General features: G+C 53.6%; 1 protein-coding gene across 1 annotated transcript; it reads left to right on the top strand.

The window, feature by feature from the left end:
- Positions 1–3,915: 3,915 nt before the first annotated feature.
- Positions 3,916–12,064, top strand: CXCL14 (C-X-C motif chemokine ligand 14). Its single transcript, XM_070570942.1, has 4 exons — positions 3,916–4,581; positions 4,751–4,856; positions 8,583–8,696; positions 10,901–12,064. Exons 1-4 carry the CDS (start codon positions 4,518–4,520, stop codon positions 10,914–10,916), a joined length of 300 nt encoding a protein of 99 aa, XP_070427043.1. The 5' UTR covers positions 3,916–4,517; the 3' UTR covers positions 10,917–12,064.
- The last annotated feature ends 2,352 nt before the right edge of the window (positions 12,065–14,416 follow it).

Raw genomic sequence — 14,416 nt, forward strand, 5'->3', positions numbered from 1 at the left:
CTCCCCCTCCATCTAGCAACCCCTTTTCTAAAGCCAATGCCCTAGGGGGAAACTGGCTTTCCTGGGAATACAGCCTCACCAATGGCCACTCTCACCCACCACCCCCACATCCACCTTCTCGCCCAAGACATTGTAGTCTACATGGCCTGAATTGGGCAGTGCTCTCTCACGCCCCTGGGCTTTTGCCTGAAACACAATTTTATTTACTCAAATGATATGGAAGGAGCCCTACTATGTGCCAAGCACTGCTTTGGGTACTAGGGATGAGCAAGACAGACACAGACCTGACCTTCGCTGGACTGGCTCACCAGAGGATGACGCACAATATACTCCAAAATAAACAGGAAAACAGTACAATGTGAGCTCTTTGTACGTACAAGACAAAAAGTAAAATAGGACGACAGCACAGAGAGTGACTGCTGGCAGTGGGAGGAGGAGGCTGCTAGCGTGACTGGGTCTGAAGAGTGAATATTCGAGCTGAGGCTTCAGTAAGGAAAAGAGGGCCAACACCTGGGGAAGAGGAGTTTGGGCAGAGGGGCCAGTGAGCACAAGATCCTGAGATGGGGACAGGTTCTGCACGTCTGAGGAATAAGACAAGGCAGCGTGGTGGAGCGCAGCCATGGGGAGAATAGTAGATGCCAGTCACAAGAGGGCAGGGCCCTGTGGGCACTGGGGTCCTGATCTTGGCGAGATCAAGGGTAGGGAGGTGACCCCCAGGAGATCACTGTGTGAGGAGTAAGGACTGCAAATGCGCAAGAGTGGCCTCCCTCTATTGTCACCTGGTTAACTCCTTCTCATCCTTCAGATTCCACCCCAGTGGGCACTTCGTCTGGGAAACCATCCCCACCTCCCCGCCGACCAGATCCCCTCGTTAGTCTCATAGCATCCGCTTCCCGCATCAGACCTAGCTCTGGGGTCATTTCATGTGTATCTCTGGTTATTTGATTAACGTCTGTCTTCCATACTAGATGGCACTCCTTGGGGACAAGCACACATCTGCCTCTGCTCACCACCTGGCACACAGTGGGTGCTCAATCAGTGTGAACATTGATAAACAAGAATAAATAAGCAGATCCCCAGGGTCTCAGGAATGGTTTCCCGCTTCCACTGCCTCCTCCCTCTGTGCCTCCTACACTTACGTCTCCTCTTCCCATGGAACCCAGCATGCCTGCAAATAGCTTTGGGCACCTACACATACACCCACGCACACCCTACACTGCACATCAGAGGACAGGGCATGTGTGTTGCCCTTCGCTGCACCCCAGGGGTCCCCTTGATTCAGGTAGCACCACTGTGCAAAGAACTGCCTCACCCATGTCCCCGACACCCTGCCCCCACCACTTGCTCAAAGACACCCCCCACCTGCCCACTTGAGCTCAGTAGAGAGTGTGCACCCTGAAGTCAGGTTGGGGTCAAGCCCCGCCCCCAGTCGTGCAGCATCACCTACAGCGCACTGGCAGCAGGGGCCCCCATCCTCTCCCAAACAGGGGTGAAGCTCTCTTTGCAAAGACACAATGGCTGTATTTGGCAAAGATCAGCAGACATAGACTAAGGAGTATAACAGGGAAAACCCTGAAATGTCTGACCTCTGCTCTGGCCCGGGAAGTTGGGAAGCTTTGGCACATATTTGCAGGATCAACTAATTTTTCCTATAAAAGCTCAGTGCCCGTGATCCCTGGTACTATTAGATCCCACTTAACTAATCAGCATATTCTTGAAAAAATATGATAGAAGTAAAATTTTGTTAATAAAAAATCATATTTTACATGATCTACAAAAACTTGGTAGTTAAGAAATTTCTTTTGTAAATTAAAAATGTATTATATTTTTGGGAAGCAATTTGTGTTAAAAGCCTTAATGATTCTCTTTCTGAGACGTGATCCAGTTTTTGAAGGGCTACCCCAAAATTGAGCAACGAGAATATTTGTCACACAGCATCACTTGTAAGAGCATATGGTTGAAAACAACCCAAATCTCCAGCAGGGAGTAATTAGTTAAAGCAACTGTGGTACATTTGTAGAAGGGAACGCGCTGCATCCCAAACAAAAACAGCGATAGCACGTATTAAGTGCTTACTCTCTGCTAGGGACCATATTAAAAGCTTTACATGCACCATCTCATTTAATTCTCCCTATGCTGTAGGTACCATTATCATCCCCTTCTCACAGATGAGAAAATCAGTACCTAAAAGAGTTAAGTCATTTGCCCACAAAGCTAGTAGTTAGGATTCATACCCAGGCCGTCTGACTCCAAATATCAAGCTCTTAGGCATTATACTACATGGCCTCAAATGATGCCATTAAAACAGACACTGTAGAAGCAAGACCAGTCACATGGGACAATGTTAATGATATAGAAACAGGAAAAGAAAAACAAGCAGGTCACTAAACAGGACACGCATGCTGATCCCATTTGTGCACGTGTGTGCAAGCAAAGACAGAAGGGTTTGGGAAGATAACACTGTTAGCATCTTGGCATAGATCTCTGAGCAGGTGGAATTGTGTGTGTTTTATGTTTTCTTTTGCTTGTGTTTTCTGATTTTTGTGTAACAAACTGTGCTGTTTCTATATTAAGAAAAAAATAACTTTAAATGAAAAAAATTAACATAAATGCCAAAAATCACTCCCTTGCACTCATCTTCTGCACAAACCCAAATGTCCAACTGTTGGCCTTGCTTTAAGTACAGATACAACTGTACGCATAGGACTCAGGACATGCCTGAAGCCAGCTCACGGGCTCTGCTGGCTCTCCACGGCTCTGCTTCCCCTCCCGGCAGCCAAGGCTCTCCAGCTGGGAAGAGACAGCACGCATTCTTCCCACTCTGCCCCTCAGCAGCCTGCCCATCCCATCCCCCAGGATCCCCTCTGGGCATTTGTGCCCCCAGGGAGCTGCTGGCTGATGGCACAGAGCTGTGAGCTGGAAAAGCCTGGCAGCTTCTGCCCTGGCTCCAGCTCTGGCCTGGGAGCCAAGCCCAGAGACCCTCCGAGCCATCCCCTGTCACCAGGTCTACCAAGGAAGCACTTTACCAAGAAGTGAAGGGCAGACAGGCCAGAGCGAGGCCAAGTGGCCCAGGGACAGAAGCCCCAGTCCTGCAGCCACACATCCCAGGGCCCCTCCTGGCCTAGTCACCTGCTTCCAGGTTATGTGATCTTGGGCAAGTTATTTCTTCTCTGAGCCTGTTTCCATGCCTGTTGAATAAAGAAGTTAAAATACCAACTTGGAAGGAGATGTGTAAGAATCAACATATATAAAATATAGATATATATCATCCTGATGCCAATAAGTAATATTTCCTGGGTACTGAGTTTGGGCCAAGCCCTCTGTTAAACACTTGATGTGCAGGATCTTACGTAGTTCTCACAGCCACCCTATGACAGGCACTGCGACTACTCCACTTTACAGATGCTGAAACGAAGCATGAAGTCACTTGCACTGGTGAGTAGTGGGGCAGGAACCTCTGTCACCATGCCTGGGCCCATACCACTACACCACGAGCCTGGCACAACGTCTGGAACATGGCCTTCATCCAGATGCTTATCGCTGTCACATCTCCCTACTGGGCCCCTGCCCAGCTCTGGAGAATGGTGTGGCAGTGAGGAACCCCGACCTGGTTCTCCCCACCCCCTAGACAGCTCCAACAGCCGCCAAGCCACATACTCACTTTAGGAAGACTTCCTCTCAGAGTGACCAAACCTCCCCCTACACCCACTCTTTGAGCCAGCTCCAGTGACCACAGGCCATGGCTTTGCTGCTGTACAACCTATGGTAACCTCCCTCCGGACCTGGCCTTGTGCTCTGGCCACCAGGGCTGCTGGCCCAACAGGGTCTGCTCACACTCTAGGAGTCAGGCCTGCTGGCACTGACACCTGGCACCTGCCCCAAAACTCTTTCAGGTCTTCTCAGAGGATCTGGGCCACGGGCCTGGGTCTCCCAGCGCCTCAGAACAGCAGGCCTGTCTGGCCAGAGGGAATCACGCGAATGAGAAAAGCAATGCTGCCTCCGTATTGTCCGGTGGAGCAGGGGGCATTGGATGTGTGCGCGTGCTGGAGTCTGGGTGTGCAAGTGCGTGAAGGAGACCGTGTGAGGGAGCGAGATGGTAGCGGATGTGTGAGTGTGCGTGTGCGCGCGTGACTCCGAGTGTGCGCTGCTGCAATCGGTCCCGGGGCAGGCGGCGGGCGGGCGGGGACGGTCTCCTCCTCCCACCGCGTTGAGAAATCTTAGTGAGTCACCAAGTGGTTCTGCATATTAATGAGCTCGCTGCCGCGAGGGCAGGAGCGGATTTAAAAGAGGCCTGGGCAGGCGGAGGGAGGCTGTGCAGAGAGCGCGGAGCCGAACGCAGAGCGCAGCGCACAGCGACAGCCCCGAGACACCCACCGACGCGGGCAGCGGGAGCCAGTCGAGCCGGGAGGCGCGCTACGGGCAGAGAGAGGCGACCCGGCGGCGTCTCCGGCCGCTGCACGGACGGGCGGGGCGCCCTCCCCGAGTCCCTGCTCTCGCGCCGGGCCCCTCCGGCCAGCATGAGGCTCCTGACGGCCGCGCTGCTCCTGCTGCTCCTGGCGCTGTGCGCCGCGCGCGTGGACGGTGAGTGCCCCGGGAGGTCCCTTGTCGCCGTCCTGTCCCGTCCTGGAGAACCCAAGCGCCAACTGCTAGGCTTCCTGGGCCCTCGGGGGTTCTGGGTGGGCACCGAGGGCGGTCGAGGGGCAGGAGACCCCGCGCGCAACTGAGCGGCCCCCCGCGGGCTCTCTTGCAGGGTCCAAATGCAAGTGTTCCCGGAAGGGGCCCAAGATCCGCTACAGCGACGTGAAGAAGCTGGAAATGAAGCCAAAGTACCCGCACTGCGAGGAGAAGATGGTTATGTGAGTTCTTGCTCCTCGCTGCGAGCGTGTGCGCGCTGCTTTTAACCCGGTGCTGGGGCACAGCAGGGGGCTGGGTCGGGCTAATGAACATTTCTCGCTGCCTTAGGCAAGGCCCTGGCGAAGCCTTTTGTAATTGCCCACAGAGTCCTTAGGACGCTGGCGCGACAGTCTGGAAGAGAGTTTGGAAAGAGAGAGGGTGACTGTCCCGCGCTCCGGAAACAGCCTCTCGGAGGAGTTCCCCCTCGCTGGGTTTCAAATGGGTAGCCTTGGTGTTTGCACTGCCCACCTTTCTAGGGCAATCAGGGTTAAGTGGCTCCCATGAGCCGATTTAGAACACCCAGATTGAAATCACTCACAACACACCCAGAACTCCTGAACTCTCGCCCAAACTGGGAGGCAGGCTGCCTTCCTGTTACGGGAGAGAGGATGGAGCAAACATCGTCTCAAGTCCTCAACTCCGCTGTTCAGATCCTTTTTCCATTCAGGGCACTATGGGCAGCCAGTTTTTGGCTTCTAGTGATTTCATTTTGAGAATGAACCTGGCTCTTCCGTCACCAGCTGGACGCCTGCGGGGCCCTGAGCCTGAGCAGCGCTGTGGAAAGTGCTCTGCTGGGGTTAACTGCCACGCGGCTGGAGCCCGGCTTGGTGGGGATGCAGGGAATATTTTTAAAACTGGGGCAGAGTGAGAGAACACTGAGTTTCCTTGGTCCTCTGTCTCCCAATTAACCACTTGAGGCCAGCACCACTGTTTCCCCATCAATAGGCTCTTGGCCAGGAAGGGAGCCCTTGGCAAAGCAGCTACCAAATTTCTGCCACAGACCATTGCCCCTCTTCCCCTCCTCCCAAAACAGGACACACTTTATTCACAGTCTGGGCAAGCGCCTTCAGCCTGCTGGACCTGCTGGCCCAAAAGCCTCCACGTAGTCCGTGGGGGCAGCCCCCAACCCCCACTGCCACCTGGGGGCTGCACAGTCGGCTGAAGTTAAGGGAATTCGCAAAGCCAGCCGGCCTGAGCTGAACCCCACTGCCTCCCTTCCTGGGTACCTAAATTAACCTCCCATCCCTGCCCCTTTGCCTTGCAGACCAAGTCCAGAAAAACTGCCAGAAAATCTTTTTTGATGGGGGCCAGGGGTCACACGAGCTGGGAGAGGAGCTACAAGCCCCTCCTGGCTCCCAGCTTGGGGGCCAAAAATGACCAGGACTTGCAAGTCAAGTCTGCACTCCTCTAAGTGCTGAAAAACGCTGCACACACAGGCTGGTTGCTGAGACCCTGCAGGAGAGAAGTAGCGTATGCAGTGCAGGGACATCTCCGAAGGACAGAATCCTCAGTAAACAGGCTTGCTCTTTTTCTTGGCTAAACTTTTCAGAATAGAGAGGAAACTGACAGCCGGGCAATTATGCGAGAAGGCTTTATGCTGCCTTGTGAGAACTTGCAGGGGCCTCATGAGATCTGCACACCCTCTCGAAAACCTCCACCCCACACCCAGAGCCCCCATCCCGTCCCTGAAGGGCTATGGGTCCTCTCCCCTCTCCAGTTCCTGAGACTCTCTAGAGCAGAGGAGGGGCCAGCACTTTTTTCCAAAGCAGGTTTTCAGCCACAAAGGCTAAACAAAAGCAAGTTTTCTAGCTCGCTCAGAATCACCCCAAAATCTCTGATGAGGCTGGGGGAGGCAGTCTGCTTTGCAGGTGGGTGTCCTTGCAACTAGAGGGCCTGGGAGAGTCCAGATTCTAAAAAGGGCAATTTGTGTCGTATGTCTGCCGAGCTCTTGCCAAAACCTTCAGCACCCAGAACTGCTGAGGAGAGGGATGCGGGACCCAGAATTTCTGAGTAACTGCTGGGGACAGAAATCCTCATGTCTTCACCTCACAACCAGTTTCCACAGTCCCAGTGTTTGGCCGGAGCGTTTGAGCACTGTGGTGGGAGGGCTGAGCGTCCTTCTCCTGCCGCCCCGACCTCAGCCTGCACACTGACTTAACTGGGAAGGGGATTTTTATCAGCCTTTGCATGTCCTTTCATTCCAAGTGCAAAAGCAGCATTTCTGTAGGCAGAAAGAGCAATGCACGGGCTAACTTCCTGCACAGTGACTAGGTGCTCTGGGGGAGGGGAACAACTACACAGCCCTCTGGAGCCTGCCACCTGCTCAAGACCTAGAGGGAGGGACAGGACACAGGGAGCACCAGGTCTCACAGACAGGGCCAGCAACATCAGGGCCCAGCACTTGGCATTAGCAGAAGACCGGTGCCTGCCCCGGGAAGCTTAGGCCATGCTGGGGGCCCTGGAAATTCAGAGCACAGGGAAGGGATGAGAACAGGTTGCCCTGAAACATTCTGCCCCAACTCTGGTGGCAAGATTCGATTTTCTCTCCCCGTCAATTGGGAGACTCAGAGTTCATGGAGACCCTGTTCCCTTCTGGAACTTGGCCCATGCACCCTGACACTTTACCTTTAGGAGCCTGCAGGAGCTAGCTGACCCCTCTCTCTCCCTCCCTGCTCTTCCCTCTCCAACTTCCAACCTCCCCTCTTTGCCCTCCCCCATTCCCCAGCAGCCTAGTCCTCCTCCATACCGTGTTCTTGCTGCGACCTCTCAGGAAGTGACATCCACACCTCTTGCCTTCACCTTCCTTGTCCACTAGGTGGTCCTTCATTCTTGAACATCATCCTTCCTCCCCTACCCAGAAGCTTCCTCCTCAGTCTTGCCACCCTGGCCCACCCCTGGCGGAGAGCGGCCTAGCAGTTCCGGGCAGCAGTCTTGCCTCTCCGTCCTGGCTGGAGCTTGCACTATGGCTTCTCTTCCTCCTTGGCCATCTCATCTTCCATGACAGCTATGAATAACAGTAACTCTTCACTGTGCATCTACTAGGCGCTAGGCACTTTGCATAGATTACATCCTCTAATCATCTCAGTAACTTTAAAAGGCAGATCCTATTATTATACCCATTTTACAGATAGGCAAACTGATTCAGAGAGGTTACCCAAGATCCCACAGACAGACCTGGGATTCAAACCCAGGCCCTACACTCTGTACGAAGCCACTGCTTCTCTACCCCATGGCAAGGCCTCCACTGAGTGTTGGAACACTGGCTGGGAGAAGCTAGAAGGGAGGTCTTATTTTCCTCCCCTTCATGCTCAGGAATCAAAATGGGCTTCGAGGCCAACAAGATTCAGCTTCAGGATCACAAATACCCAGCCCCAGGACCATGTGCAGAGGATCTGCGGGAACTGCGGCTTAAAGGGTCAGACAAAACCATAGCATGTGCCGAGCATGTCCAAGCCTGCCGTGGAGCTCCTCAGATCCAAGGAAAGAGGTCTTGGCATGCGCGCCTTGCTGGTTGTGTCTCTCTCTGCCTCTCAAGGCCAGGTTCAGAGGAGCTGGAAACATCCTCTGACCTTTGTTCTCCAAGGGAGGCATGAGCCCTGTAGACAACACCCTGCGTGGGGGTGGGGATGGGGGTGGGGAACTATCCAAGACTCCAAGGGCCCCGGGGGGAGAAGTGAGAGCCGATCACTCCATACGGGGTTAGACCCTAACATGGAACCAGAGATTTAAGGGAACCTTCCGAAGAGCCAGCCGGGGAGTGAGCACATGGGTAGGCTCCCTTGAAAAGAGGGAAGAGGCCACAGTCTTTCAGTGCCCTGACTGGGAAACACCCAGGGCCACCCACGGGCCACACTGAGGGACTCTCATTCGGGGTCCTCAATCCTCCTCCCTATCCCGTTCCATTTTAGCATCACCACCAAGAGTGTGTCCCGGTACCGGGGTCAGGAGCACTGCCTGCACCCCAAGCTGCAGAGCACCAAGCGCTTCATCAAGTGGTACAACGCCTGGAACGAGAAGCGCAGGTATGCCCTGCCTCTTTTCACCTTCCTTCCCACCTTCCCACCAGATCCAGATCCTAGACCCCTTCTAGGCCATCTAGCCCTATCCAGTGGGTGAACATCCCCCACAGTAGCCACAGTAAGCAAATCCCCAGACACTGCTTACATACCCCTAGGGATGAGGAACTCACCACTTAACAAAGCAGGCTATTGCTCTGTTGGACAGTTGTAAGCATCAACAATTTACTCTTTTATGAACTAAAGTCTGTCTCATTCTAACTTCTATGTTATAGTCTTAATTCCTCTTCTTATTTAAGTAACAAGTTCTTTGACCCTCAGTTTCCCTCTGTCAAATGGCTGGGCAAGCACCTGGCATGGCTCTCTCTGTGATTCTTGTGGGGCAAAAGATGACCACTTAAGTAACTGGATTTATTAATATAAAACTGTGGCTACGACCACAAGGTGAACAACATACTCTCCCCTCAGGGTGCCCATGCCCCCTGCTGCCCAGACACCTGATAAACTCCTTCTCATGCAGGTGCAGGGAGGGACCGTGGGTTCAACCCTTAAAAGTCGGAGCCACTCTTAACCACAGGGAGCAGCAGTGGGCAGATAACCAGACCCTGAACCAGACCCTTGCCCTCTCTGGGCTTTGTTTCCCCATTGGCCGAAGATGGCTTCCCAGCTCTGATCTCCCGGGGTCCGACGTGACCAGCTCTCCCTCAGCTGACACTTGGGCCGGCCCAACCCCCGTACCTGAGCCGTTTGTGCTGCCTCCAGAACTGCCTTGTCTGCACTTGCTTGAAATAGAAAGTGATGAGAGAGAGAGATTATTTTCTATAAACCTGATGGGAATGAAGCCCTCTCTCTGGTCAGGGCAGGCAGCTCACATGGTAAAAGCCGGAGCTGTCCCATCCACTGTCCGTCACCCTCCAGGCCCTGCGTCATCAAAAGTGGGACGAGGCTAACCCCGAAGCAGTTCATGGCGAGGTTGAAAACACCCTCATCGACTGCTGGGAGAGACTCAGGCCTTTGGTGTACTCTGCCCTCCTCCCCCGCCTCCCATAACATTGGCCGCTGCTTCAATAAAGAGGAGGCGGGCATGGGCCCTGCAGCCTGCTTTTTATTTCTGCAAACTCCAATAAAGAGGGCACCTCTGCTACCAGGCCTCCCATCACTTCATTACAAAATGAGTTCATCCCTCTTTCTTGGAATGCTGAGGTGTTCCGCAAGAGAAAGGGGCAATCCCTTGCCCTCCTCACCTCTCCTACCCCCGTAAAAGGTAGAAAATGTTTCTGTGAATGCAGAATGGAGATAAAGGAGCTATCTTGAAGTCCTCTTTGCAGAGAGAGGGAGAGAAAGCTGACCAAGGGTAGAAGAAGGAGAAGGCAATGGGCTGGCCCAGGCCCGTGGGGGCCAGTCCAGAGACTCTGAGCATCGCAGAGCCCAGAGTGTCTGGCTGCCACCAGAAGCAGCAGCATCAGTCATTTGATTTCAATGCATAATTAGATGTCTTACTCAGAAATCAGGAATGAGGCAGAGGGACCAATGGGGAGTGTGAGTGTGAAGTGTGGCCCTAGGGCAGCCATGGGGCAAGAGAGAAGGGACTGAAGTCCCTAAATCGAGATGATTTGGGAGGTGAAGGGAACGGTGAGCTTGTGAATGCACACAGGCCTGCCAACAACGAAGAAGTGAGCTCGAGGCACGGCCTCGGTGACAGTCCCAGCCCCACTAACCACCCTTCAGTCTTCAGGTAGCAGCTTCTAGAACTGGTGTTTTTCTGGAGGACATTCATTCTTTGGGCAAAATACAAAGAAAGATTCAAGCCTAAGTTGAGGGAGGGGATGCCTCTCCTCTCCCACTCCTCCCACCCCCGTGCTGCTGACAGACCTCGTTCCCACCACTGACATTCAGTGTTCCTTGGGCAAATCTTAAGTCTCTTGTGCCTCAGTTTCCTCACATACAAAGAGGGGTTTTTTTTCATAAGGCTTTGAGGATAAAATGAGATTGCAGAGATAGAAGCTGTTTAGAAAGCACATATCCAGATTTGGGAGGGCTTTTGTGGTCCATGTGGCGTCATCCTCTGAGATATCCCCCCCACGTCTGTGGGCCCCTGCAGTCCTGGGAGGGGGCACTCCTGAAGACAAGAATGAAGCAGCTTAGCCACCGGCCCGTGCATTGCCTGAGTCATGTCCCGAACCACTTACTCAAGTCTTTTCTCTTCCCAGAGTCTACGAAGAATAGGGTGAAAAGTCCCTGATGGGAAGACTTCGCACCAGTTGGGAGATGAGCAAAGGACTTCGCAGATAAAAAAAAAAAACAAACCCTTTCTTTCTCGCAGGCATAAGACACAAATTATATATTGTTACAAAGCACTTTTTACCAAGGGTCAGTTTTTACATTTTATAGCTGTGTGCAAAAGGCTTCCAGATGTGAGACCCGTCTCTCTTGCGCTCCAGGCTTCATCACAGGCTGCTTTTTACCGAAAAGGGGGAAAACTCATGCCTTTCCTTTATTAAAAAAAAAATGTTTTTTGTATTTGTCCAGACATCATTGTACATCTGAGCTTTATAACCGCCTGGGAGGAACAGGGAGCTTGGTTGAGACATTTCATAGCAGCGCTGCTCCGTTCCTAGCGCGGGAAGCTTCCGCTCCACGGTCCTGGCGCCTCGGCACAGCTGCCACGGGCTCTCCTGGGCTCAGGGTCACCACAGGCTCGGGGAAACTCGGCAGCCGCCCCTGTCGCTGGGCAAGGAGGAGCAGATCGCTCTGCATCTGTTCTCTGAGGAACTCGAGTTTGGCTGCCAGAGAAAAGTGCTCCACCCCTGGTTAATTTTTACCCGCTCTAGGAAACATCTCCAAGGTCCAGGGATAGCGAAGCACAGGGTCCTTAAGGAAGGGGTTGGGTCTTCTCTCCAACCTGAGGGTTTGTGAAAGGTTCACAGCTTCAGTATTCAACGCTCTGGAAGCAAGTGAAGCTCCCGACACTGTTAGCGAAAACCTTAGGAGAAAACTTAAAAATGTATGAATCCATGCACAACATACAGCTACAGACACACATTCTCTTGACGAGGGAGAGCCTTCAAAGCGCATTTCTTCCCCTCATCTCAATGGAACATGCAGTCCTCAAGCGATCTATCTGTGATTCCCACATCCCTCTCCAGGATGAACAGGGCAGCCGTCCTCTGAAAGCAGAGATGACCACCGCCCCCTTCTTTGTAAATATACTCTCATGACGCCCCCTCCACACGCTGCCCCTTCAGTACACGCCGCTCGGCACTGCTGTGTCATATGCTATGTAAATGTCGGAAACCATTAGCGATGCATGCAGGTTTCATATTCTTTCTAAGATGAAAAGAAAAGGAATAAAATATATTTGAAATGTATGAAAATTCTGGCTACTGACTTTTTTTTCTATTTAGTTAAGCCAGGATGACACTCAAATGTTGACCACGTCCTGGATAAACAGGGACAAATGTATTAGGAAGGAAAACTGGCATTTCCCAAATACCTGTCAACGCTGTCACTTCTATGGAACGTCGTTACAGTCCCCAAGACAGAAGCCAGGTCTGCAGGCTAATGCTTCTTCCCGACTCCCACACCTGGGGCAGGTTCATCAGAAGAGCCAGGTCGATGCCCACTTGGGTCCCCATTTAGAGAAGATAGTAGATGGGGGACCAGTCAAGATGCCCTTCGCCCAGGGCCCCATGATTCCAGGGGGACGCAGGGAGGAGCGAGAAGTGCCCACCAAGAGGCTGTGAGGCTCTGGAGCCAGGCTGTCTGGGAGCCACTACCAGGGAGTTGCTGAGGCTCCATGTCTGCTTCTGCAAGACGGAACTGATGAATGACACCTCGTGGTGCTTCTGAGGACTGAAGGAGGCAATCCACATAATGCCCTCAGGACACCAGGGCATGGTGAGCACTTGGTAAACATGAGCCCCTTCCATATTCACAAGAGAGGCCACTTTGCACAAACTGCCCATAGCACCATGTCTCACCATATCCACGTCAGCCAGGCCCTGACACAGGCCCTCTGTGCCCACCTGGGTCCCTTGCACTCTGCAGGACTACCCAAGGCAACATGTTTCCTGATGTCACAGCTGGCTCTGCCAATGCTTGAGGGGACACCCCGCCCCAGGGTGCTGCTGCAGACCATTTCCATCACAGCCTCACCTCCTGGCAGTGCTGAGTGACATCAAATGTACTCCTGAGGAAACTGAGGACCAGAGAGGTTAAGAAAGTTGCCTGAGGCCACTCATCACACAGCTGCAGTCACTGAGTCTGACAGCCTTTCTGCTGAGGGGAGCAGGAGGGGTGGGCTGAGACCACACTGGGCCAGGGCGACTGTGAACGGCTGGAGTTGGTCTCGCCTTTCCCTTCATTCTGGAGAAAGGAGAGAGCCCGGACAGGGAAGCCCAAACACCAACAGACAGATCAGAGCAGGAGGAGAGCCCAGTAGGAGGACGCACAGTGGGGTGGGGGACAGCAGAGGCTAGGCCCCTCTCCCGGGAGCCCTGAACCCTGCCTGGTCCTAGATTGGCACCAGTGGGCCTCAGGAGGGAGAGGCCACTGTAAGGAAGTCAGCTGAAAGAGCGTCACTGTCACCACTTCTGTCCCCAGACCCCCACACTCCCCACTCCCAGTCCCGCCAACCCAGAGACAGCTCCATCTGCTGGCTTCACTTTCACCCCTTCCACTCACTCTAAACACGCCACAAACCCCTCTTCACCCTTGCTTGGGGCTCTCCTCTAGCCAACCTGTGGCTCTGGTACCAGCACTTCCTCCTCCAGCCCTGCTGGCCCATGTGTCCCCTCCGTTCTCTGACCTTCCAAACCACAGACTAGATTCTTAATAACAGTAAGAACGTCTCCTCACAGTGCGCCAGCACTGACCTAGGCGCCTGCCCCGCATGCTGCATCTCCACCCGCCTACACGGCTGTGTTGTAGGTGCCCAGACAAGTTAAGCAGCGTGTTCAGGAGGCACCGACAGTCAGTGGAGGGAGAGCTGGACTTCAAGCCCCAATCTGTCAGAGAGCAGGAGGAGTGGAGACTTTGTGTGTAAATGTCTCGTCCCCTAAAGAGACTGTGTGTCCCTGGAGAACAAAGGCCAGGGTATGCTTCTGTGGATGACTTGGACTCCATCATCCAACAGACAGGTATTAGCTGGACCGCTAAGAGTGGACTCTCAGCCCCAACACATCACCAAACACCAAATGAGGGCCCTCTAGCGCCAGGAACTGTGCTCAGCCCCCGGGAAGAATGCCCTTTTTCCCACCTACAGAACTGCTTCCTGTCCTTTTTCTCCTCTGGGCTTCCCAGCAGCCCTATGAGGTGTCCACCCACCACATTCCAGAAAGGACAGTAACTGGTGCAGCAGAGCAAGGCCAGGCTGCCTATCCAAGTGGCTCTCCCGGGCCTCCCTGGGGGGTGTGCACATGCCTCTGCACACGGGGCTGACCAGGCCCATGCAGACCCCACCTCCAGAACCACTCCCTCCTCACAGATAAGCATGCTTCAGGATCCAAACGCCATACCCCTGACCCCCCACTGTTGACAAGCACATCCTGGGCAGGTCCGCAGTGTGGCACCAACCTTGACAGCAGGACAGCCACATCCTGGAGAGCTCCAGCCCAGCTCTGCAGCTATCGTTTCTGCTTAGCCAAACCCTCCTCAGATGCCCTCTCTGCCACAGAACTTTTCCTGGTCTCCTCAGACCTGGGGTCAGGACCAGCAACATAATTCCA

The sequence above is a fragment of the Equus przewalskii genome, chromosome 13, assembly GCF_037783145.1.
Source record: "Equus przewalskii isolate Varuska chromosome 13, EquPr2, whole genome shotgun sequence".
NCBI classification, from domain to species: Eukaryota; Metazoa; Chordata; class Mammalia; order Perissodactyla; family Equidae; genus Equus; species Equus przewalskii.

Bases quoted from the DNA above. Each gene is read 5' to 3' on its own strand.
- CXCL14 (XM_070570942.1), top strand. From the start codon at position 4,518: ATGAGGCTCCTGACGGCCGCGCTGCTCCTGCTGCTCCTGGCGCTGTGC. The intron at 4,582-4,750 runs GTGAGTGCCCCG...GCTCTCTTGCAG, and splicing joins GTGCGCCGCGCGCGTGGACG to GGTCCAAATGCAAGTGTTCC. The intron at 4,857-8,582 runs GTGAGTTCTTGC...GTTCCATTTTAG, and splicing joins TGCGAGGAGAAGATGGTTAT to CATCACCACCAAGAGTGTGT.